Below are 27247 nucleotides of genomic sequence, written 5' to 3' on the forward strand. Positions count from 1 at the left end.
AAATGACTACAAATATAATCCCACCACAAAAGACACAATTTAATTACTGTAATAATTTTGGTACAGAAGAATGCTTTCCTGTTAATTTCCTCTAGAAGCGATGCTTTAAACCAGGAACATTTAAATCAGGAACACTCAGAAATAGCAAGAGAACTTAGCAAAACCAAAGCACACCCTCACGCAATCCGTATTTCCGTGGGGACCTGCCTACCAGGGCTAGCTAGATAGTAACTTCACTGTTGGACCTGGGTTGCAGCAAAGAATCAAATAACACCAGAGCTGGAAGGGACCCTGGAAACCAGCTGGTGACTAGTGCACAGCCCTCGATTTAGAGGCCGTGAGACCAAGGGAAATCAAGACCTCTAGGAAAACATCTCAGGGCTAAAAAAAGATTTTCCCACTGTTCGAAATCCATCTATTCCTTTCCCTTCCTTTCCACTCTCTCTTGCTATCTTCCTCTATCTCGCCTGCTGCCTTCCTTTCTTTCCTTCAGTAAATATTTTTTGAAAAGGTGATGTGTAAAAACGGGCCTGGTCCTGCCTACAGTAAATTTCAGGGGGAAGAAGATGAACGCGTCCTTCCAACAGATTAAAACATGATTACACCAAGGACCGGATCCAGCCCCCAGGCGTCGCAGCAGCCGAAAGCACCGCCGGGCTTGCGCTGCACAGGGGGGCGCGGGAGGTGTCCCGGGTAATCGGGCAAGTCCGGGCAGCGCAGGGCTGAGCGGTCACCTAGCGACGGACGCTAGCGGCCGGCCGGGGACACGCACCACCGAAGGCCCAGCAGTGGCCGGGGAGCCGGGGACACCATGGCGGGCCACAAGCGGCTGTTCCAGCCGGGGATGCTGGCCCCTGTGCCGCAGGGCACGAACTGCGGGCCCTGGTAAGCGCGCCGTGCCGGCCGGGCGGGGGCGCCTGGGTCCGGGGCTGGCTGGGGTTGGGGGATGGTGTTGTGAGGCCCCCTCCCACAAGAAATGCACTTACACGCCACTCGTGCAGAAAAGGGCAGTTTATTCACTCCAGCTGACCAGTGTCTGTCTCCCAAGGAGCCACCAAGGAAGAGCGGCCTCGGGCCTTGGTCTTGTGGGGGGTTTAAAGGCAAAACCTCCATCCCGTTGGCACACGGGTTTGTCCAGGTGCACAAAGCAAGCTAGGGAGCTAGGTTATAGAGGCCAGGAATGAGCCATTAGAGTAATCAAGCATGCAACTTTTCATTGTGTGTGTTCCCATATAATAGTTCACTGTGTCTGGCTCCTGTTTCTCTGCAACAGCTTTTGTTTTTATGAGAAGGTCAACGGTTTCTCATGGGGTGGGGGCGGGTAGTCTGCAGGTCAGCCAGGGGGTAGAATGGAGTTACTTAGGTTAAGCAAGCAATTCTACAGAAGCAGATAGTGTACATTTTGAGGGTGTAGGGAGCTCTATTTCAATGGCCCGTTAGCAGCGGAGGGTTGAGTGCCTGTGTCATTAAAATAAAAAGTAACCAGCGCTTGATGCTCCTCATTTCCTTCTGTTATCCTCACAAACCCCTAGGGGATGTAGATGAATATCCCCATTCCAATGGGAAACGGATGGCCACAGAGTCAGCTGTGGAGGCTGGTTTAGGCTAGGACTTGGAGCTCTCCTGCCTCTGACCCACCTTTCTGGGCTTTGCCAACTGGCTCACCAGATGCCCTGCTGCACCTGGAGCCTTTGGTCATCCAGCTGGTGACTGTGGCCAGGCAGAGCCCATGGTACTGGGGAGGTCTGCTGCCATGTTGAACGGCTGCTGTGACAGCCACAGGGCAGGAACATGAGACATTTTGCCTTTGCTAATTCTTTGAGAATTCAGCTCTTTTGGAGGTAGCTCGATATGGTGAAGATTCCAAAGTCTAGAATCAGAAAGGCTTGAGTTGAAGACCAATTCTTCTCTCGTGTGCCTAGTGATCTTAGGCAACTTAGTTGCTCCTTCTGAGCTCACTTTTTTAAACTATAAAGTAGAGATAATAAAAGGAATCAGCGTCACTGTGTGAATTAATTGAGATAGGACATGTAAACTTATCACTACCATATAGTGTGCATATAGTAGCATATATTATGCAATGTGTATGTGTTAGCAGTTAAAAACTCTTTGAGAATCTTTTTCTCCCATTTGAAAACCTGTTGTTTTGAGAAGTTGCAAAAATAGTACAGAGGTCCTAGGTGCATTTTTCCCAGCTGCTTCCAGTTGTACATAACAATAGTACATTACCAAACCAGGAGATCTACATGGGTGTTACCAAAACCCCAAAAGTCCATTTGCTCGCTGCTCAGTAGACAATAATTGAGAGACAAATGTTGGTGTAAGGAAAGGTAGTGTTTAATCAGGAAGACGACAGGCTGGGGAAATGGTGGACTTATGTCTCAAATACCGTCTCCACCTTTTTCCAGATTTACCAAAGGGTTTTATAGGGACAGGTGGTAGGAGGCTGATTCATGGTGACCTGAGCAGGGACGTGCAGGCATAATCATAAAATTGCAGATAAACATCAAAGAACTTCTCAGGTGGGAGCTGATTGTTGGTGAAGTCAAGTCACAGATTCTGTTTCTGTTAACCTCAAAAAGATCTAGTTAGTAAGCTAATGAAGAATGGCCATCTGGGTTAATAATTTCTTCTATAATTATTCTGTGTACAGTGTGAACAATAGTCATTATGTTCTAGCAATCATGTGAACAAAAATCATTGTGTTCTAATGTCCAGCTGCAAGCTACGCTGTTCGGGTTACAAGAGTAAGGAAAAATAAAAACTTTTAAACTTAGAAGCTTAACAAAATGGAGTCACTTCTGTTCAGGCTGTTATATTCGCACAGTATATTAATTAGACTATAGACCTTACTTGAGTTTCATCAATTCTTATTTGCACTCTTGTGTGTGTGTGTGTATATAGTTCTGTAAAATTTTGTCATCTACATACATCAAGACACAAAACTATTTCACCACTACAAAGGACTTTGTGCTACTCCTTTACCATCACTCTTGTTCCCACTCTCTAACCCTTAGCTATCATTAATTTGTTCTCCATTTCTATAATTTTGTTCTTTTGAGAATGTTAGGTAAATAGAATAATAGAGTATATAACCTTTTGAGATTGGCTCTTTTCCCCGCACCATAAAGCTCTTGACATCCATCCACGTTGTGTGTATCAGTAGTTTGTTCATTTTTATTGCTGAGTAGTGTTCCGGTGTATGGATGCATCACAGTTCATCAATTCACCTGTTGAAGGACATTCAGGTTGTTTCCAGTTTGGGGCTATTATATATAAAGCTGCTATAAACATTTGAGTACAGGTTTTTGTGAGAACATAAGTTTTCATTTCTTTATGATAAATGTCTGGTACTCCTTTGCAATTCTTAAAGAGGGAAATATCTGTATATCATATACTAGTGTCTGTGAAAATAGTAAACATTTAGAGAAAATGCTTTCAGTTTTATTTTATGAATTAAGTGAGATTTTTCATGAACTTAACAAAATGCGGAGAGGTGAGCTTATTAGCTCTAAGCTGCAATGTGGGGTAGGAGAGAGCCCTCCCTCTGGACTGGCTGCCTCCCTGTCCTCTCGGAACTCAGTTTCCTCACTGCAAGTGAGGAAGGCAGACTAGATTCCTTTCAGGGTTTCTGCCACTTCTGACATTCTATGAGGCTTGAGCTAGCTGCCACACGTTCCCCATTTTGAGTTGTATGGCTGTGCTTAAACAAAAAGATTGATTATCAGATTCGATTCTTTGAAGTGCTTAGATGTTTGAGTTAGTTGTAAACATGTGGAAAATAAACTGTGTGAAGATATTTAATAATATAGAGGTTTCTTACTAATAGATCATGCTGCATGGATCATCAATCTCAAGATTAGATGTAATTTCAACACTTCTGCCATTTACTTATTTAAGAACGATTTATTAAATGCAAAGAGCAACTTTCTATAAATTCATCTTTTTGGGACCTTTTATCTAAATGTTCACAGTAGAGCTAAGTTAAGCCCTTAAAACACGCACATATACGTACACACAGCAAGCAAGACGTTTCTAGGACTCACTAGAAAATAATAGGGATCAGGCTGGAATCTCTTAAAAATACTTTGTGGCTATGGCTGCATCAGGATTAGAATTGATGTAAAGAGCTATTAGAGATGAAACGTAGAAGAGGCTTCAGGGAAAGACACCAGGATTCTAGAAACATCTGAGGATGGCACTGTGATATGTTAGGATAATGAGATGCTCAGGTTCCCAGCCCTGGCTTTGGCATTGGCTGATTGTATCAGGTCATTCAGGAGCTGGTTTCATTTTTCTTCCTGTTTATCCATCTTTCTCTTCCATTTCATCATTGTACCCTAACTGCTCAATGCAAACAGGGGCCTGGTGAGTGAGGCAGGCTGCATAGAAGGTGGTAAGGAGAGGTGGAGGCTGAATGAGAGAGCATTTGATTTGTCTAAAGTGGATGGCCATTACACCAAGTGTGGTTTCGTGGGAAGGTGGACTCAGTGTTCCCAGATCTTGAAAAATCTGATTTTACAAGAGGAGCTGATATTCCAGATTATTTATGTGAACTTTTTTATATATCAGAAGCTGTAGTGTAGAGGTTAAGCACCTTTCTCTAGAGCACACTGCCTGGGTTAAAATCCCAGTTCTACCGATTATTAGCTGTGTGACCTTTGACAGGAGTTTGTTCTGTTCTTTAACATCTTTGTGCCATAGTTTTCTTATCTGTATATGGGAATAATACTAGTACCTACCTTATAGGGTTGTTATGAGATTTAGATACGCTAATATGTGTAAAGCACTTAGCATAGTGCCTGTTATGCACTTAGAATAGTTCAATTTATGAGAACTTACGATTAGCCAGTATGATTCTTATTAAAACACAAAGAGGACCAAATGACAGGTTTGTGGGCCTGATGTAGCCCATGGACTGCCATTTTGCAGCCCTTTGATCCCCTGAGGTTAGGGGGAAAACCAAGGCCCACAGAGGTTTTATGAAGAGGTTATATTCAGCTAGTTAGAGGCTGAGTTGTCACTGGGATCCAGGTTCTTCCCACTCCACTGCACTGCGTCCCTTTTAGTGAAAAGAGAGGGTCCCCAGCAGGGGCAGCAACTTGAGTTGAGAATGGATGGATGAACTGTGGTGGCAGCAGTTGGAATAAGGGATTAGATTTACACATCGTGGCATGGATGGGTCTTTAAAGTATTGTGCTTGGTAAACGTGTAAGAAATGGAATTTTCCATTTACATAAAGTAAGAATACATGCACACAAAAGGACAATTCAGATGTTTCGAGGAATCTGCAAAGAAAGGATACATTTCAAATCCATCAGAGTGGTTTTGCCTATGCAAGAAAGAGGAAGGAGAGTGGATGTGGCGATGAAATCGAATAAAGAAAAGAGAAGTGGGGCCTGGCACAGACCAGTGATGTGCTATGAACTAGGAATGGGATTAACTCAACCTCCACCTGAATCCCTCTTCCCCCACTTTTCTCCCCCCAAAAGGCAGAACAGCCTCCTTCCCACCTCTTTCTCCCACTCCAGTCCTGTGGTCCATATGACCGGGCATGTTGTCTCCTAGGTACAAAGAGAATCTGCCGTCCAAGTGTTTGACCAAGCACAAGGACTGGCTGAAGTCCCCCACCTCCCTGAACGGCCGGCGCTGGGTATTTGTGAGAAAGGGGCTGGACGACTTCAGGAAAGGCTGCCCCCCGCCCTGCAAAGGTCTCATCACTCGGGGCCCTGAGGAAGGCTTTCTGCCCCGGATTTATCACAGAGCCCCACGACCTGCCCCAAAGAAGAGGCAGAACAAGTTGCCCAAGGAAGCATCCCTGTCGTCCAAGCTCTCTCCAGCCCAGCGGGCCCAGGAGGCGTTCCTCGAGGAGGTGGCAGCCCGCCTGACCCCGCACCCCTTGGCTCTCTACCCGAATCTGCAAGAAGCTATGCCTGAAGAGGTGATCTGTCCTCGGGCTTGTGGGAGGGCCTTCACTGGGGCCCTGAAATACTTCTCTCTAGATGCCTATGGAGTCCCCTTGAGGGGGTGACATGCTTATAAGGAGGAGAGAAGCTTGTCTTCCCCAGGGTGAGGATCTCATGGGTCTTAGAGCAGCCTTCCCCTCTCTGCCCCCAGGAGACATGAAGGGCAGCAACATACAAGCTGCTCCTTCTGCCTCCCAGGAAGCTATTCATTGTGTGAAGGTACCGCAGACCAGAACCATGTGACTTCTCTCCCCTCGAGTTCTACCACTCCACTCTGCGTTGTGACTTTTTTGGGGGGAGAAAACAGTGAGAGGTAATTGTTTGGTCTTATACTTCTGTCTGTTTGGCCTGGCGTTAGGAGGTGTCCTGGAATACTTACTAACACATGGCGAGAATGAGTGTGGGGACTGGAAAGGTGGGGACAATCCACCACATCGTCCAGGCTAGGCTTGGGCAGCGGCTCTGTAATGGCACCAATGGCCCAGGCTGCTTCTGACTTTCAGCTGCATAATCCTAAGCATATGTCTCTTGTCCTTGGATCTCAAAATATCTCCACACCTCCAGGCATCGAGTGTGTCTTTCAGCCAAGAAAGGGGGAGGCAAAAGTGAAGGAGTCCTTGGCAGCTGACTCTGTCTTTTGATTAGGCTTTCCCAGTAAACATCTCATTCGTCTGCCCACACCTAGCTGCTGGGGAGTTTAGAAAATTGTTTCTTAGTTGGGCATTACAGCCTTGAACAAAAGCCAGGTTCTGTTAGATTTAAGAGGAAAGGGCAAAATGGATATTGGGCAGGAAACTAGGAGTGCCTGCCGCTCCACCCCCACCCCTGCAGCCCGTTCCCTACACAGTGAGCCAGACGGTGGTTCAGAAAGGTAGATTGATTATGTCACTCCTCTGCCGAAAGCCCTCCACTGGCCCCTTTTCATGCAGATAAAGCCAAAGTCCTTGTCGAGATCTGAGAGGCCCTGCACGTTCTGCTCCACACCCACCCCAGCAAGAATGTTACAAATATGTCCAGTTCCAGTCTCTGTGCTTGTGCCTGGAACACTTGCCCCCAGGTGTCTGCTTGGTTTCCTCCTTCACTTCCTGCAGACCTTTGCTCAAATGTCCCCTTATTGGAGAAGCCTGTATAAAGTAGCCCTTCCCTTCACCCTCATTCTCTGTCCCTCACCGTGCTCTGCTTTTCATCTCAGTGCTTGTCACCACTGGGCTCCTCACTAGAATAAAAGCTCTACACGGGCAAGGACTTTATCTCTGTCTTTCTCCATGTATCATCAATACCTGGCAGATGGTAGACACGCAACAAATATTTTTGAATGAATGAATAAGGGATCAGTGGCAGAGAAGTCTGTAGAAAGGACAGCTGGAATTGCTGATTAGTTATTTTCTCCCCGGGGCTTTGCTTCACTGCCTCCTGCAGGCCAGAACTTCTGAGTCCATGACAAAGAGATTGTTTGCAGACACCTCAAGTGGACATTGACATGGCTTGGGATTGTGGCTCTTACTTCCTTTTCCTGTCTGACCTCCCCAGGTAGTGCGTACTGTTGGCTTCTTTCTGAGGCAAGATCACTTATTGGGCTGAGATGGCCACCAGCAGCTCCAGATTTAAATTCTATGCACTTAGCAACCCGGCAGAAAAAGAACACCAATTTTTTGCATGATCCCAGCAAAATTCCACTGCCTAATTCCCATGGGTCTGATTTGGGTCATGTGCCTATTCCTAAGCCTGTCACTGTGGTTCTGATTGGCCTGGCCAGCCTGTGGCATGAGGATGGGGTCGGGCCAGTTTAGACCATGTGGGTTGACAGTGGAGGGAGAAGTGACTCTCCAAAGGGAAGTCTAGTTTCTTTTATTTGTGGGAGGAAGGACGGATGCCGGACAGTCAAAACCCACAGAAATCCTTTAGAGGCACTTTACTCAGTGGGGCATTTAGGGACTGGGGCAGGCCCAAAGCCGTGTTCCATCCAGAGGAGGTGGGACTTGAGCACAAAGGCTGTATCCCTAATATCTAGGTGATGGGGGGTTCATCCACGGCACCCGGCACAGTACTTGGCACAGAAATTGGTGAACAGCATTGATCGACTGAAAGGGAAAAGCAAAAGGACAAGTTGGTGGGTTATGTTTTAGAATAGGGGCCCCCTTTTTCAGCACATTTTTCTCCCCCTCTCAGGCTATTTTCTGTTTGTAGCTCCTATTAAAGGTGCTGGAAGTACTTGATCCTGGCAGGAAGCTGGAGGACATGTGGGCTTATTGTCAGGACACCAGGAAAAGAATGAAGGAGCAAAAAAAGCTTTTAAAGAAACGTTCTACCCAAGTCTACTTGGGACCGTGAGTATTGTTCTCAGCCCCTCACTCAGGGCTGTCAGCTGATGAAACACCCTAAGAATGACCTTCTCAAAGATTTTCATCTTTTTTTTTTTTAAAAAAGCAAAAGTAACTCATTTCCCAAGGAGGAAGAAAAGAAGTCCTGGGTCCCATTCTGAATATCTGAATACTGCTTATTTCTTAATTGGATGCAATTTATCCAGCAATGGCGGTAACACAGGTGTCTTCATGACTCTTCTGGACAGGAGGAAAACTGCCAAAAACATGGTTAATTGGCCTGTAGTGGCTCTTTGAATTATCTATGGCAGAAGCCCTTTTATTCAACATGATTGAGGCCAGTTGTTGGTTGAATAACCAAAAAGAAAACAAACAAACAAACAAACAAACAAAAAAGGGTATTGGGGATTGTAAAAAATGATATTAAAGTACTTGAAACATTTTATTTTATCCTAAAGCATAATTGTACATTCATTTGTTAGTCTTTTAATGCAGAGCCTTTTTTGGGTATGACTCTCCTGCTTGTATAAACCACACCAATAACACCACCTTCACGGAGCCTTTCCGAAGCAGTAAGCTTAATAGAAACATCTGGGCTGGCCGCTTAGCTCAGTTGGTTAGAGCATGGGGCTGATGACACCAAAGTGCAGGGTTCAATCCCTGTACTGGCTCAGCAGCCAAAAGAAAAAAAGAAACATCTCTCTTTTGTATCATGTTCTTGTTTCCCCAATTTATATATCATATAATTAAATAATGTAAATGCAATGATTAGTACACCTAACATAAACACATTTGACTTCTGAAACGTAGTGACGTCACAGGTGGGTGCTGAAGGCTGGGGTGAGCTGCAGCAGCCCATTCACGGCCCACGGGGACATTGACAGGGGTGTGGACGGGCCAGTGTGATTGGTAGGGCATGTGCAGAGCTTTGCTGGTCAACGAGTTACCTACGTGGAGCTGGATGAAGAGGGAATCCGTGGTGTGAAATTATATGTGTTTCTTAGGTGAGACCAAGGGGAGGGAACTACACTATTGTGACATTTCTGGCCCCTCAGTCTACCCCTGGTAAATTTGGGGAGAGCAACTGGGCATGCTCATCTCAGCCCTGCCCTCCGTTCAGCTGGGAGCAAGATGGCCCGTGGGAAGCACAAGTTCTCCTTGTTCCTCCATTCTAGAGGGGAGGCGCACTCCAGCCTTGGTCCAGCCCTGCTGGGGACTGGGTGGGAGAGGCTGCCAGTTGCTGGATTTCAGTGAGCAAGTCCTCTTGGTCCTGAAGCCATGTTCTCCATCATTGCTGCTATTAGTCCTAAAGGTGATATTTTGGATGTCGTCTTTGTTCTTTGTATTATTTTTGAACTTGCTCAGAAAGTGGGTAGGGAAAAGAGATGAGAAATATATATATGTCTTCCCACCCCCATCCACCACACCCAGTATAGTTACTTCAATGAGCTTGGGCTTCTGTACAATACAGGATCTACCTTTCACTTTTGGCAGTTTCCTTGGTCAACGCTGCAGAAATCTCCAAGGCCAGGATTACAAATGAATGCGTAATCCATTTGAAAGAGGAAGAGGTAAAAGTACAGAGGGAATGAACAATATTGACATCTTAATTATCATTTCATCTCACAGAATAAATGTATAATTATATAATGATGAGTTTTTCTGTCAATATACGTATTAGTTTCTTGTGGTTGCTGTAACAATTTAACACAAATTTGGTGGATTAAAACAACAGAAATTTATTATTTCACAAGTTCTGGAGGCCAGAAGTCTGAAATCAGTACCACTGTGCTGAAATCAAAGAGTCAGCAAGATCCCGTTCCTCCCAGAGGCTCCAGGGGAGAATCCAGTCCTGCCTCTTCCAGTTTCTGGTGGCTGCTGGCATTTCTTGGCTTGTGGCCATATCACTCTGTCTTCAAGGTTACAAATCTCTCTCTGCTCTGTCTTCACATCACCTTTTCCTCTGTGTGTGTGTGTGTGTGTGTGTGTGTGATCTCCCTCTGCCTCTCTCTTATAAAAATACTTGTGTGGCATTTAAGTCTCACCCAGATAATCCAGGATAATCTCCCCATCTCAGATTTCTTAACTTAATCATATCTGCCAAGACTCTTTCCAAATAAAGCAACACTCACAGATTCCAGGTATTAGCGCCTGATCTCTCTGGGGGCCATTGTCAACCTACCACTGCATGAGGTATTATCTCCCGTCTTTAAAACAACTCCCCTTGACCAGATTGTCTCTCCTTTCCTTTAGTACAAAACTCCTTCAAAAAGGCACTCCTACTCACTTTGTCTTCTTTTTTTCTCTCTTGAACTCATAGCAATCAGGCCATCTCCAGCTTTTCACTGAACCTGCCCTTAGTCAAAGTCACCATTGACCTCCATGTTACTAAGTCAGTTCTCAGTGATTACCGTACTCGATATATCAGTAGCAATTGACACAAGTAATAATGTCCTTTTTTTCATAACACTTTCTTCATTTGGCTTCTGGAACGTTCCTCTTTCTTGGACCCCCTCCTCCTTCATGGGCTTCTCCTTAGTCTTCTTTTACTGGTCCCTGTTCACCTTCCTTTTAACCTTGAAGCGCATCAGTTTCTGACATCTTTTTTGTACATTTACTCACATGAAGTGACCTAATTCAGTCAATCCATATATGGATAATTTAATATCTCCCCTTGGATGTATAATTGGCATCTCAGACTGGACAAGTCCAAAACTACACTCTTGATTTCTCCCCTAAATCTGTTTCTCCTCTGTCTTTCCCAGCTTAGGAAATAACAATCCCTTTCTTCCAGTTGCTTCTGGAAGAATAGTTGCAATCTTCCAACAAATCTTAATGACTTTACCTTGGAAATATATCCAGAATCTCACCTTCTAATATTCTACCAGTCTTTCTATATATATTCTTAATATCGTATCAGTCTATTCCAAGTTACCATCACCTCTTGCCTGGATTATTGCAACAGCTTCTTAACTGGTCTCATGGCCTCCATTCGTGTTCCCTTCTCTCAAGTCTGTTTGTCACACAATAGCTAAAATTATTCTTTTAAAAACTTAACTCAGGCAGTGTCATTCGTGTGCTCAAAATTCTTCAATTACTTACTTTTCAGAGTAAAATCCAAAGTCCTTACATTTGTCTCTAAGGTCCCATATGCTCAGGTCCTTGTTACCTCCCAGGTGTCACCCTATACTTCATACTGTTTAGTCAGTCCTCTCCAGTCACACTGGCCTCTTTGCTGTTCCTTGAACATGCTCAGCACAGTCCCCATGCCAGGGCCTCTGCACATGCTATCCTTTTCTGCATGATATCTGCATGGTTTGATATTCGCACGGTTTGATCCCTTTCTTCTTTTGAGTCTGTGCTCAAATATCACTTTAGTAGAGAGATCTTCTCTATAAATAAAATGCCCCCTGCTGTCACTCTCCATCCTTCCTGCCATATTTTTTCTTTATCTCCCTTTAATTACCTGCATATTTTTGTTTACCTCTTTTCTGTCTGTCTCTCTTACTAAATTGTAGGACAGCTCTATGAGGAAAGGGACTTAACTTTATATACAGCTGAATCCTAATACCTAATGCCTGGCACATGGTTGGTACTCAAGAAATATTTGTTGAGTGAATGAGTGGATAAATTAATACATGAGTGCTATAAATTAAAGGTACAGGATGATATGAATAAAAGGTGGGTGTAGGGGAAAGCCTGTGGGAATAGCTCCCTGAGGAAGGGACGTGTATGTTGAGACACGAAGGGGCCTGAGGAAGTGCAAGCACTGCAGTCAGGTAGAACAGCATGTGCAAAGGCCCTGTGGCTGGAAGGAGCATGAGGAATTCATGGGACCAAGAGAAGGCCACTATGGCTGGAGCACAGAGAGTGAGGGATGGTGGTAGTTCCAAAACTTGGAGACACAGGCAGGGGTCAAGCCATGAAGAGCCTTGAAGGCTGTATTAAGATTTAAGCCTTTATTGGAGGAATAGCAAGAAGCTATTGAACACAAGATGTGTACATGAATGCCCATAGCAGCATAATCGCTCATAGCCAAAATATTGCAGCAGCCTAAATGTCCATCAGCTGGTGAATGGATGAACAAAATGTGGTATATCCATACAATGGAATATAATTTAGCCATAAAAAGGAATAAACTACTGATACATGCTACAACATGAAAGCATTATGCCAAGTGAGATAAGCCAGACACAAAAGACCATATATATATATGGTTCCATTCAGATGAAATGTCCAAAAATAGTCAAATCCATAGAGACAGAAAGTAGATTAGTAGTTGCCGGGAGAGGGGAAAGGAGGGATATGGAGAGTGACTGTTAGTGGTTATGAGGTTCCTTTTGGGGTAATGGAAATGTTCCAGAACTAGATACTGGTGATGGTCCCACAACTTTGTAAACAGGATGTGAAAAAGCAAATAAATTATACACTTTTGAAACGGTAAATTTTAATGGTATGTGGATTATATCTCAATTTTTAAAAAGAAGCTAATGAGAAGGCTTAATCAATTGAGGATGGAAAGGTAGCTGCATTTGATATGCCCAGATTTACATTTTGAACTGAGCACTTTGACCACAGTGTAGAGAATGGATTAGGAGTTGAGGTGCCATAATTGAAGACGCAGAGACATTAGCGAGGAACCTTTTGCAACAGAAGGAGAGTAGGAGACATCTACCAGACTTATTAATGGGATGAATTTTAGGGATAAAAGAGAAAAATAAAGGATGTTTCCTACTTGTGGATTATCCAAAGCTTTGGTAGATTTCAAGCACACTCATTTGGGCTTTTACCTGGTACATGTCTTAATAAATGGTACTCATAATTTTAAAAGTCAACTTATAATGATAAAGTGTAATACAGGTTTTAATTGTTATAACTAATCATGATATACTTGTCTTTATGATATTGATAATGGGAATGCAGTCTTGGAAAAATTGAAATATAATTTATATGAGTTTGCAAGAGAGTGTTAGAAATATATCTATCGATATCTGTGGGGGATCCTGGATCTCCTGCTGATGCTAAAATCCACAGATGCACAAGTTGCTGATATAAAATGGTGTAGTATTCGCATATAACCTAGGCACAGCCTCCTGTACACTTTAAATCATCTATAAATTACTTATAATACTTAATACAATGTAAATGCTATGTAAATAGTTGTTCTAGTATATTGTTTAGGGACTAATGACAAGGAAAATAGTCAGTACATGTTGATTATAGACACAACTTTTTCCTCCCAAACATGTTCAATCTGCAGTTGGTTGAATCCACGGATGCAGAACCCATGGATACAGAGGGCCAACTGTACTTACTTTATGGTCTCCTTTCCCCCACGATACTGTTTGAAATCCACTTTGATTCATTGTGCCTCATATTGTAATTCTTTGATAATCTCATTATCGTTAGTCCCAAGAAGACTCCTGTGTCACATTCAGGCCAATGGCTTTATGAAGAGCTGCCAATTAAAATGGATTTGCTCCATGAAGAGTGTCCTCTTCTTCATGAAAATGTACGCAAAGGAGTTAGTGACTTCTGCAACTGGGTTACTTCTGTGGTAAGTTAGTAGTAATAATTAAACCTACTTTTAAAAGTCAAACTCAAAGTTGCCTTTATTAAAAAACAGTGTTTGGATAAAATCTAAGTCAAATCATCAAAGTCATAAAGGAATCATTCTCTCCCACCATTTGTAATAGAAATGTTTCTGGTAGATGAAATTTCTGGAAAGTTTGCAAGCTTGCAGCTAATTTGAATGTGTATGTTTATATCTTACATCATGGCTGTTATTTTTCATTTCAGTGTCAGAACCTTCTTTCCTCTGTGTCCTTCACTCCTTCAACTCATTTTTTTTCAGTTATACTTTACTTAAGTGTAATGTGTAGCTATGCGTAACTATAATCTTCACCAAAAGCTTTTCTGATATAAAGAGAATTTTGACTCAGTGCCAAGATCTTTCCTTGCCTTCCTTTCAAGAGCCTACTTAGTTACCTATTCCTGTTCCTGAATCTCTGTAGAAGTCCAGATTCCTGATGCTTTTTTTGGATTTAAGACCTCAAGTATTCTCATTCCCTCCACCCCAGTTTTTTTTTTTTTTTTATCATATTAGTCAGTTTTAGTCAGTCTATTTAGTACTATTTCATTTGCAAGTGGCTGAAATATAATTCAGACTGATTTAAGGGAGAAAAGAGAATCATCGAGAAGTATTAGGAGTTCAGGCATAGCTGGATCCAGGTGCTGAAATGTTTTTAGTTTCCCTATCTCTTGCCTGTGCTCCTCTATCTGACTTCATTTTCAAGCAGTCTTTCCCCAAGAGATGCCAAAATAGCCACTAAAATTTCCAAGATTACATCCTACCAGCAAGCAACCTAAGTGGGAAGAGAGCAACCCTTTTTCAACAGGGAGAAGGCCAGGACTTACTTTTGCTGGACTAACTTGAGGAGGAGATGGAATATGCTCATTGGCTAGGCCAGGTCACATGTCTAACCCTGAAGCCATGAGGTGGGGAGTGTCCAGCCCAGCTGCAACTAATGACTGAGGTGGGAGAGGGAGGGTCCCCAGAGGGTGATCGGAGTAGGGATGGTAGATAAGGCAGATGATGTCCACTCCACCTGGTGCCTGAACCACTGCTTGTCCACGATCTGGCTGGACTGGATAGCCTGATTCCCCGTCCTTCCACTTCTGCCATTCCTACTGCTGGAGACTATTCCTCTACCTAGACAGGACATTCAAGGAACCTAAGGAGAGTAGTTTAGCTGCTCTGGGAACTGGCCTCATTTTTAGTCCCTCATCACCTTGGTCCTATCTTTACCTAAATTCTGCATCCCAGGTCCCTGTTGCATCACCCTGTGGTATTTTCTTCACAGTACTAGCTTGTACTTTTCCTTCCATGCTGTTTATTTTTCTCCTCATGGATGCTGCGTGCTCCATTTCTGCTTCGTTATTATTTCAGCCTGGTTTTGACTCTACTCATTCCCTCATCCCCTAGCTCTACTTCATGGCGCCTCTCTTTCAGTTCCACTCCACCTTCAGCTCCAGCTTCTCATAGCCTCATTCTCTCTGTTTCCCAATTTCTATTTTCCAAAGTGGGATTCCACGGAGTCTAATTTATCTTTTAGCATTGAGCCATTTCTTTGGTCAGTGGTCAGCCTGTGCATTAATTACTCTCAGTGCACCCATCTCTGCTACAACCAGCCGTGGCTGGGAGGAGGAAATGGAGAGGGTTGGTTTGTGTGCAAAATATGGTGACAAAACCTGCCTCCTTCAGCAGGAGCTGTGAACAGGACAGCTTCCCTTGTAAGGGGCTGTGGGCAGAACACACAGTGATACGTCTAGACAGGTATGGAAAATGCCTGGGGATGTCACTGCTATAAAGTACTAGAGGAATTTGCTTTTGATCAAACAGATTGAATTTCCCTCGACCCTGTTATTTTCCGCAGGGACTTCCTGCTCCTTGCATGTCCTAAGCTGTCTCTTAATGTACTGGTGACGCCCTCCAGACCTCAAATCCTTCTTGTCTCCAGTGAATGTTGACTGAACATTTTCTTCCTTTCCTCCAAACTACGTCTTCCCTTACAATGGTCAAATTCCTCCCTTGGGTTAAAGAAGAAAGCAAGGGGCTGTTCACAGTTTGTCCTCGGTTGATGCAGTGTGATACTCTTCCAGGGAAGCTCGAACATTGATGAAGACTTCATCCTGAAGCAGTTTGACATTGACTATCAGAGCAAACCAAGGCATGACGTGCTCCACACCATGAGGCTAAACCAGGTTCCTCTGGAGCTAAAGTGTGGCAGGGGCCTACATAAACCGCAGGAGCCAGAATTCTTCCAGAAACTGGACTACAAGAGGAAACTCCAGAAACCACAGGTAACCGTAGAAGGGGAGAAGACTGAAAATCATAAAAAATTAAGTTCTGTTCAAGTCACAAATGTTCTTGAATTCTGGTACTTCAGGGAGCATTTGCCTTTTTTTTTTTTTTTTTTTTAAATTTTATTTTGTCGATATACATTGTAGCTGATTATTGCTCCCCATCACCAACACCTCCCTCCCTTCTCCCTTCCCCCCTCCCCCCCAACAATGTCCTTTCTGTTTGCTTGTTGTATCAACTTCAAATAATTGTGGTTGTTATATCTTCTTCCCCACCCCCCCCCCCGGTTTGTGTGTGTGTGTGTGTATGTGTGTGTGTGAATTTATATTTTAATTTTTAGCTCCCTCCAATAAGTGAGAACATGTGGTATTTCTCTTTCTGTGCCTGACTTGTTTCACTTAATATAATTCTCTCAAGGTCCATCCATGTTGTTGCAAATGGCATTATTTCATTCGTTTTTATAGCTGAGTAGTATTCCATTGTGTAGATGTACCACATTTTCCGTATCCACTCATCTGATGATGGGCATTTGGGCTGGTTCCAACTCTTGGCTATTGTAAAGAGTGCTGCGATGAACATTGGGGAACAGGTATACCTTCGACTTGATGATTTCCATTCCTCTGGGTATATTCCCAACAGTGGGATGGCTGGGTCGTATGGTAGATCTATTTGCAATTGTTTAAGGAACCTCCATACCATTTTCCATAGAGCCTGCACCATTTTGCAGTCCCACCAACAATATATGAGAGTTCCTTTTTCTCCGCAGCCTCGCCAGCATTTATCGTTCATAGTCTTTTGGATTTTAGCCATCCTAACTGGGGTTAGATGGTATCTCAATGTGGTTTTGATTTGCATTTCCCAGATGCTGAGTGATGTTGAGCATTTTTTCATATGTCTGTTGGCCATTTGGATATCTTCCTTAGAGAAATGCCTACTTAGCTCTTTTGCCCATTTTTTAATTGGGTTGCTTGTTTTCTTCTTGTAAAGTTGTTTGAGTTCCTTATATATTCTGGATATTAATCCTTTGTCAGATGTATATTTTGCAAATATTTTCTCCCACTCTGTTGGTTGTCTTTTAACTCTTTTAATTGTTTCTTTTGCTGTGCAGAAGCTTTTTAGTTTGATATAATCCCATTTGTTTATTTTTCCTTTGGTTGCCCGTGCTTTTGGGGTCGTCTTCATGAAGTCTGTGCCCAGTCCTATTTCCTGAAGTGTTTCTCCTATGTTTTCTTTAAGAAGTTTTATTGTCTCAGGGTGTATATTTAAATCCTTAATCCATTTTGAGTTGATTTTAGTATACGGTGAGAGGTATGGATCTAGTTTCATTCTCCTGCATATGGATATCCAGTTATCCCAGCACCACTTGCTGAAGAGGCAGTCCCTTCCCCAGTGAATAGGCTTGGTGCCTTTGTCAAAGATCAGATGGCAGTCAGTGTGTGGGTTGATTTCTGGATTCTCTATTCTATTCCATTGGTCAGTGTGTCTGTTTTTATGCCAGTACCATACTGTTTTGGTTATTATAGCTTTGTAGTATAGCTTAAAGTCAGGTAGTGTTATGCCTCCAGCTTTATTTTTTTTGCTGAGCATTGCTTTGGCTATTCGTGGTCTTTTATTGTTCCATATAAATGTCTGAATAGTTTTTTCCATTTCTGAGAAAAATGTCTTTGGAATTTTGATGGGGATTGCATTGAACTTGTATATCACTTTGGGTAGTATGGACATTTTCACTATGTTGATTCTTCCAATCCAAGAGCATGGAATATCTTTCCATCTTCTTGTATCCTCTCTAATTTCTCTCAGCAGTGGTTTGTAGTTCTCATTATAGAGATTTTTCACCTCCTTGGTTAACTCAATTCCTAAGTATTTTATTTTTTTGGTGGCTATTGTAAATGGGCAGGCTTTCTTGATTTCTCGTTCTGCATGTTCACTATTGGAGAAAAGAAATGCTACTGATTTTTGTGTGTTGATTTTGTAGCATTTGCCTTTTTAAGTGAAACTCTTGAAGTTTTTTCATGTTTAATAAATTTTTGTTGAATTAATGAATATTTAATACATATAACAAAGTCAGTTATTCAAACAAGACGTCATTCAGAATTATTGTTATTCAAACAAGACATGTCATTCAGAATATCTGAATAGTCATTTTCAGAGACCACCTTTCCATGTGTTTTATATGTTGAAAGTCTACAGTCAGTGGAAATATACGTGAATGTTTATTATTGCAAGAGTAAAGTGCTGCAATTAATGACTGTGAACACTGTTACTTTTATGTCCAAATAATTCTTGAATTTTTACTGGAACCTTATTGACCACAAACCATCATTCTTGACCGCATGCTTGCCTAAGCATTGACAAATTGCTTAGTTTCCTTAGCTCCAAGTTGCTGCGAAATGGAAGAACAAGGTAACAGAAAGGATAAGTAACATGCTATGTTCCAAAGGGAAATACTGTGGGCCTCTAGCTTACTTTTGTGCTTTTCTACACAATGTGTCACTGAAAATAGGTATACATAATAAGGCAAATCATGCCAGTCAACAACAGACTTAAGTGCCTAAATTGAGGGGGTGAGGGGTTCCTTTCCTTGAAAATGAAAACAGTACGTTATTTCTAATTACCCTCTGCCTTTTACATCTAATCTTTGATATTGTAGTTCCAATATTTTGGACAAATTAATTTTGTCCTTTACAATTGAACACAATTGACCAACCTATTTTGACATGTATCATGTTTCTACCCGTGACTCCATTGCATAAGGATTATGAGAACTATGCATTACATCAGTAATATTAATTCTTCCATTTTTCTCTCATCTTTCTAAAAAGTAAAATGCAAAATGATGCTAGATAGGTAATTATGCTAATTACACCTGAGGCCCAGACCACTGCTTCTCCTGAATCTGCGCTAAATCAAATCTCTCAGTTTCCTGTACTTACAAATAATTGTGCAAACACTACTTCGTAAACCGTGGTGGGTATTGCCAAAAGTGAACTTTTGACTGGCAGATGGAGGATCACTATGCAAAAGTTCAAAATATATTTCCACGTGGTATCATTTTTCTTCTGCCTGGAAGACTTCCTTTAATTTTTCTTCCATGTGAATCTGCTGATTATGATTCTTTCAGCTTTTGTATGTCTGAAAATACCCTTAATCTGCCTTCATTTTAAAAAGGTGCTTTGTGGGCATAGCATGCTAGGTTCACAGTTTTTAAATTTTATGATTATTTTTATTTTAGTACTTTAAAGATGTTGCTCCACTGTCTTCTTGGTTGTATCGTTTCTGATGAGAAACCTTACGTCATCCTTACCTTTGTTTTTCTGGATGTTCTTTTTTTCTTAGCTGTTTTTAAGATATTCTCCTTGTCACTGGTTTTGAGCAGTTGACTGTTATACACCCGGGTGTATATTTCTTCCTGTTTTTTGTGCTTAGGATTTGTTGAGCCTCTTTGATCTGTGGGCTCATAGTTTTTATCCAATATGGAGAAATTTTCACCACTATTTCTTCAAATTGTTTTTTTGTCTTTCAGCTCGTCAGGACTATAATTACTCGTAATTAGGCTCCTTGAAGTGGTCTCAGCTCACTGCTGCTCTGTTCAGTTCTTAAATTCTGTTTGCTTTCTGTGCTTTTATGGCTGTGTCTTTAAGTTCTCTAATCTTTTTCTCTGCAATGCCTAGTCTGCTGTTAATCCTATCCAGTATATATGTTTTTTATCTCATACATTATAATTTTCATATCTAGAAGTGTGACTGGGGCCTTTTTTCAAATATCTGTGTCTCTATTTACTCTTTCAAATATATGGAATATAGTTATACTAACTGCTTTCATGTCTTTACTGCTAATTCTAACATCTGTGTCAGTTCTGTGTCAGTTTCCATTAATTGATTTATCTCCTCCCCTTGGGTCGTGTTTTCTTGCATCTCTGCATAGCTGGTGATCTTTGATAGATGCTAGGCGTTGTGAATTCTACCTTACTTGGTGTTGGATATTTTTGTATTCCTGTAAATATTTTTGAACTTTGTTCTGGGATGCAATCAAGTTACTTGGACAAGTTTGATCTTTTGGGGTCTTGCTTTTAAGATTTGCTGGAAAAGACCAAAGGTAATGTTCTGTCTAGAGCTAATTATTCCCTGCTATTGCAGCCAGCCCCTTCTGTGTATTCTACCCAGTGTCCTGTGGATCTTTAGGTTTTCCAGAAGGATGATGGCATTGTGCCTGGCCCTCTTTGAGTGCCAAGCACTTTACCCTCTAATCCTTTTGGTTGGTTCTTTCCCTGACCTCAAGTTTCCTCCCACACCTGCACAGAGGGGGACCTGCTGCAAACCTTTGGAGTTCTCTCTCTGTGCAGCTCTCTCCTTTCTGTTACTCTGGGCTGCAAACTTCAGCTGCTTGGTCTCTGATAGAGTTTGGATGTGTTGTCCCTGCCAAAACTCATCTGGAAATCTGTTTCCCAATGTGACAATGTTGGAAGCTGTTTTAGTCATGGGGGTGGATCCCTCATGAATGGATTAATGCTCTCCTGGGGGGTGAGGATCCTGAGTGAGATCTCACTCTATTAGTTCCCGTGACAGCTGGTTGTTTAAAAGACCCTGGCACCTCTTTCTCTCCCTCTCTCTTGCTTCCTCTCGCCAGGTGATCTGCTTGTACCCACCGGCTCCTTGCTGCTTTCCACCATGAGTAGAGACAGCCTGAGGCCCGTGCCAGATGCAGCTGTCCCAGAATCGTAAGCCAAATAAACCTCTGTTCTTTATAAATTACCCAGTCTCGGGTATTCTGTTATAGCAACACAAATGGACTAATACAGTCTCCCTGGACTCTCAGTTCTGTCTCCTCTACTCAGAGTCCTCTGGTCTTCTCCTCCCTGTGCATGGCCTGCAGTGAGCAGGGGCAATCTTGATGGTGGCTTGTCATTCAGGGATGACTGTCCTTTGTTACCTGATGTCCAATGTCTTGCAAACTGTTAGTTTATGTTTTTTTTTTTTTTCTTCTTCTTTCTGTTCTTTAGTTGTTGTCAGTGGAACGACAAATCTGGTCCCTATTCTGGAAGTGGAAGTCTTTATCTGTATTTTTTTACTCCACATACTCTCAGACCTGTTATACTCTGTTCTTTGGTATTTTTCTGTGAAACTCATGACCTTAGCTTTGCTTACAATAGTCTCTCTGCCTGGGGTGCACCTCTTCCCCATGTCCGCATGCTCTATCTTTCTTTAGACACAGGCATATGCCAATTTATCCATAGAGTTTTTCCAGGTCCCTTGCCTGATATTAGTTTATTCTAATCTCTCACAGCATTGTGTGCCTCTATTTTAGCATATCTTTCTTTGCCCTGTATATTAACTCATCCAGTTGTTTATGCATTACTTCAACAATCATGTCTGAATAGCTACTACTATGTGTCCAAAAGTGCTCAGAGCAAAAATGGAGTACTGCTTCCAGCACTTAAGGAGCCTACAGTCTAGTGGGGTCAACAGGTAAATGATTAACTATAACAAAGTAATGTCATGGTGTGAACAGGGCAGAGGAAGAAGTAATCAATTCCACCAAGCACAAGGTGAGGCAGGGTCAGTAAAGATTTCACAGAAGAAATTATATTTGTGCAAGTCCTGAAAATCACCAGTCACCCAGCAACATAGTATATTCTCCTTCCTCTCCCTCACCCCCTCTTCCCCTCTCTTTCCTTCCCTCCTCCTTTTAATTCAGTGGTTCTCAATTGAGAGTGATTTTGCCCCCCAGGGTTATTTGGCAATGTCTAGAGATGACAATTTTGGTTGTCACAACATGGGGGGTGCTTCTGCTTTCATAAGCTAAACCTTAGATTTATTGAAATGACAAACCAAAAAAACTAATGACATTGGGAATTATGTCACTTACTATAGAATCCTCATAAACCAAAGTGGGTGAAGATGCGGTATGGAGCATGGTATCTGAACACCAGGTTGTGGAAAAAGCAAAGAGCAGATGAACCTTTGGTTGACCCCAAGGTCTCACATAAAGCTCAAGATGAGAATTTTAAGAAGGATCTGCAGGAACAGGTATGTATATATGCTGAGATTTGATCATGTGAGCTAAAGGTGATCACAGTGCCTCTCCCACCCTCTTACTGAAGCCAGAGTCTCTGGAGTAACACAGAGGCTGCCGGAAGCCTTACAGCAATGTGTTAATACGTGAGACTTGAAATCTCCTGGCTTCATGGTAGCCACAGTGTCTCTAAACATGAGATGACCACTCACGGTACTCCTACCATTCTTGGGACAATTGATTCGATGGATATTGTTCAAACGGTGGTGTGGCCACCTCAGAGCTCAGAATGGATATGCTTTCATGGGTTCTCTTTGGGTAAGTAAATGTGAAGCTTATTACTTATCAGCAATGGATGAATGTCAGAAAATTCAAAATTGCAACCAGCAAATTTCTTTTGTGCAGTCCAGCTGAGTTGCAGAATCTGTCTGAGAGGAAAGGGACAAAGGTTAAGAACTGTTTGATGTTGCAAAGCAATGAACATGCACAACAAGGATGTGCTCTAATTTTACTACAAGTAAACTCTGTGCTTGCTCATCTCTTGTGTTCTAGTGTCTAATGGGAAGAAGATTCTCACTGTAGTCCTGAAATTTGGAAGTATTGACACAACACTTGCACAGGACTCTGATGAGAATGTTTATGAATTCCTTTTTCTCAACAGAACCAAAACTTCTCCCAAATAACAAGTGTGAAAATGCTTTGAAAAAATAAAATACTATACAAATTTGGCTTATCATTTGTCAGTTATCATTCATAAATTGCCTTCTTTAGATTGGAAAGCTAAGACAGTAAGGATGGTCATTTTTATCTTTTCCAGTTCTTGGTATAAATTCTTATTTTCAGGTGTGAGGTCTGACACAAATTTATGAGTAAAACATGCTTATAAACACCTCAAAATAATATAAACAATGTTTAGCAGAGTTTCTTGGCATATAGGTTTTTGGAGCTGCTTGTCTAAGTTTATGTGAATTTAATACACAACATAAAAGTGTCACAGTTGCACTTTTGAAAAAGTAACAAAATTTTCTCAATGTATTAAATATTTAAAACAAAAATAGCTACAAACTTTTACTTCAAGGTATCTAGAAGTTCTCTTTTTAAAAAATACATATGTTTTTTGGCAGTTGGCCAGTGTGGGTATCCAAACCCTTGACCTTGGTGTTATAAAAATATATTCTTAAAGACTTAAAGAATTTTACAAAACATATTTCGTTTTGATGGCAAAATCTAATAAAGATGTTTGCCAAAATGGTTACAGTAAGCTAATGAAAAAGTAGTGTCACTTAGATTTTGGAAATATGGTTAATATAGCTATTATAGTAAAAGATTGCTTATCTTGCTGGGAACTCATGAGTTTTGACTATTCGTGAAATGGTCTTAAAGTACTGAATTGCAGTTAGGTAAACTTATACATTCAATTTTTAAATTCAGTCAAATAAAAAGAAAAATCAAAAGGATGGATGAATATTGAGAAGATGTGGGACTGGATGAAGTCTTTTTTGATTGTCATGCACTTTGGAGTTATGGTCCATAAACTGTGGACATACTGTTAATCTCACATTGGTTAGGTTCCAGGCGCCCTAGGTCCACACTTGTCTGCTTGCTAAAATGTGTTGCTTATCCTTAATACAAAGGTAAGAAAAAGGGTAGGGAGAGGAGAGAAAGATGGACGTCTTTGAAAGCCCTCGTATTCGTCAGCTTGTGAACATATTTACACATATATTCAAATATGAGAGAGAGGTGGTTTAAAATGAGGCTCTTTATACAGAGCTAAATGCTTTTGATTAGGACTGGTATGAAACCAGGCTTCTGTCGGCTGACCAGTTTCTCTGTGGACATTCTTTTAGGAGGAGTTACTTGCAGACCTTCATGGGACAGTTGCCTTTAAGGATTTCATTGTAAGCAGGGGCTACAGGATGCCAAGTGTGAGTAAAGGGTCATTTCAGAAAGCTCTGCTGAGGGGCTTTGAGGCTCACAGGCATTGATGGGAAAGGGTCAGTACCCTGACAAAATCGGAATACTCTGATAGGCAGACACCAACACTCAGGCCCCTGGGAGAAAGAGCATGCTTTTCCCCAGACAGGGAACCAGAGATGGGACATGGCATTTTGTGATTTTTAGTCTGCCTATTTGGTTTCTGCTCCTGTCAGAGACAGTATCCCTGTACCCTGCTGATTCTTGCCTCTGCTTCCTTGGGTTTAGCCAAAATGAAAGGGGTCTGTGTGCAGAGTGTATGCCTTGCAAATTCTGCCTGTAACTAAAACACTCTGGATTTTCTAGGAAGTCTTCAAGTCTCCTTTACTTCCACGTCTAAGGACAAAGAGCTGTGGCTTGGCTCAGGACAAGATAGAGTTAGGATGTGCAGTTTTATCATTGTACTTGAGTTCTGCCTCAAGTGGAAACAGACTAGGGCAAAAGTTGACTTCCGGGGGGGGGGGTGGCTGCCAGTGTCTTCTGTGTTTTTCCTCTTTCTTCTCTGCCTTCTGATTTCCACTCCTTTAGCTTGTAAAGCTGGCCCCAGCCGCTTCCCACACAGAGTGACTGCCCCCTTGGAAGGTCATGGGCAACAGGGTGGGATGGGAGGTTGGCAGAGTGGACCCTTTAGCAGGAGGTCCCGCAGCTTGGAGTTGAGTGCTTAGATCAGCCCTGCCACTGCAGCAGGAAACCAGATAGGCATTTGGGCCAGTCATGGCTAATAATACATCATACACATGTCCACTGTCCACGGGGTGCACATCCCTCAGGGTCTTTAGGGGGCAGTGTAGCCAAGATGGTCAGAAGTTCCTGGAAGTTTTTCAAGAGTGGTAGAACTAACAGTAGCTTATACTTACTGACAAATAAATGTGTTGACCAAGCTCAGAGCCAGACAGGTTTCAAAGTGAAATCAGGCAAGTCTAGAGCATGAAGTAGAGATATGGGATTAGAAGACTCCATTACAGAACTGGGATGGAGTCTCTCATTTAGCTTTGAGCATCAATAATAGGCCTGTTAGATATATTTAATATACAAATTTATACACTTATAATAACTGCCTGATCTGTATATAAGGTTCACATAAATATATTTATGCTCATACATATTTATGTATAATATATAAAATATGTTTATATAATATATTTTAATATTATAACATAATTACAGGTATGATTATGTATTTATAATCATAAATGTAAATACATAATTATGTGATATATGTATATATATATAAATTCTTATTTGTTTTTGATGTTATTGTGACTCATTTTTCTACTTTAACATTTTTAGTGGCAAAACACACTTCTTTTCCATTTTGATTTGTCCCTGTGGTTTAATCTGTTCTGTTGATGAACATTTAGTTCAATTTTGGGTGAAAAGAAACGTGCCTAACACAGTGACTATACTCTTTTCAGTCACATTAGCTAAAGAGAGGTGATGTCCCTGGCTACAGCTGAGTTCTCTGAGAACACCTGTCACTCAAACCCTGCAGTATTTTGTCCCTTGATTCTTATATCCCATATTCTCTATTTTGTCAATAAAATTTCAATTAAAAAGAGCAGGGAATCTATTATAGTATATGAGATACAATGCACACACACAGAGTATATATACACTGTCATAACTTAAATTTATATGTGAACATTCATTCTCCATTTTACTCCCATAATGTATGTGCACAGTGTGTATATATACATTCATATATGCTACATGAGCAAATATACTTATATACACATTCCAGTATCTGCCGCTGGATTAGCTACTTTATGCATGACCCACGGCTTGCCCTGTGCTGCACAGATGGATCCCAGGTCTTTCACGGGAGGGATGGGCAGCACAAGGCTATGCTTGGCTGGACTGGGCTGGGCAGGGCTGGGTTTGGGCACAGAACAAGGGTGAATATGATCTGAGTGCTTCTGATGCTATGCAGCTACCTTCCAAAGACTGACATCTACCATGGGCGAATGATCAACATGTGACTTTGTGTAGTGTAAGGGCATATGTCAGAGTGTGAGATTTTGAATTTGGGGATGGTAGTGGTTGTGGGGAGGATTGTACAATCAATTTTTGTTTGTCAGTCTAATGAAGGTTTTTTTTTTTTCTCTCTCTCTTTTTTCAGTTCCTCGAGAAGATGTATATTGGGAAGGAATATAAAAAGACTCCTATAAAACTAACTCAAGCATAGAAGAATCTTGGGAAAATGATTGGGTAAATTTTAATGGCCACTTACTTGGCTACTTCTCTCTCTCATGTTAAACATTAAACAGAATTTATAATGTTTATAATTTATAATCCCACTGTTGATGTACAACTTCAATTTGGGAACATCCGTAAATGTCATACCTAATACTTATAAACATTTTTAATGGCCTTCTGCTTCATTTAATCAATATTTTATGTATTACCACTATGAGATGAATATTCATATATAGTCTCACATTTCTGTAGTATTGTTAATATTACATTGGTATATCAGTTATTTGTAAAAAGGAATAAAACCGTAAGTAAAAGCAGAATTACTCTATTGCATTTCTGGTTTTGAGTAAATACTGCCTTTCCTCTTTCTTTACAATATTATTTACTTTCATTTTGAATTAAGCTTACTGAGATTTTCCCCCTTTTTAGTCATGTTAGTCTTGATAATAAATGTGTACCTATAACAAACGGTTATAGATGAGAAAATTTAATGAAAACTAAAATGACATATATATTTTAGTTACTTTTTTAAAATAATTTTTTATTTAAAATGTTAGTGCTCATGTTAGGAAAATCAGAAAATATGGACTAACAAAAAGAACATAGAAAATACCAATAATTCCTATAGAGTCAGTAATAACCACTTTTCACTCACTGGAATGTATCCTTCTAGATCTTTCTATGAAACCCATTCTGGATAATTTATAAATTACCCAGAAAATTTATAATAAATCTCTTATTTATAAATTAAATGCCTAATTTATAAATTAACCTTATCTGGATATAAATTAGGCATAGTAAGAGATTAACAGCAATAATTAATAGTAAAATAGAAGAATTATAACAACATACTGTAACAAAAGTATGTGAATGTTTATTTCTGGAATTTTCCATTTGATATTTTTGGACTGTGG

The 27247-nt window shown here is 41.4% G+C and overlaps 1 protein-coding gene across 1 annotated transcript; it reads left to right on the top strand.

Annotated features, from left to right (window-relative positions):
• Positions 1 to 811: 811 nt before the first annotated feature.
• On the top strand, positions 812 to 26322 carry FAM47E (family with sequence similarity 47 member E). Its single transcript, XM_063107457.1, has 8 exons — positions 812 to 885; positions 5569 to 5941; positions 8154 to 8293; positions 13697 to 13799; positions 15950 to 16150; positions 22022 to 22177; positions 24011 to 24088; positions 26257 to 26322. The coding sequence occupies exons 1-8, from the start codon at positions 812 to 814 to the stop codon at positions 26320 to 26322; spliced, it is 1191 nt and encodes a 396-aa protein (XP_062963527.1).
• Positions 26323 to 27247: the final 925 nt, after the last annotated feature.

Source organism: Cynocephalus volans, chromosome 9 (genome assembly GCF_027409185.1).
Source record: "Cynocephalus volans isolate mCynVol1 chromosome 9, mCynVol1.pri, whole genome shotgun sequence".
Taxonomy (NCBI): domain Eukaryota; kingdom Metazoa; phylum Chordata; class Mammalia; order Dermoptera; family Cynocephalidae; genus Cynocephalus; species Cynocephalus volans.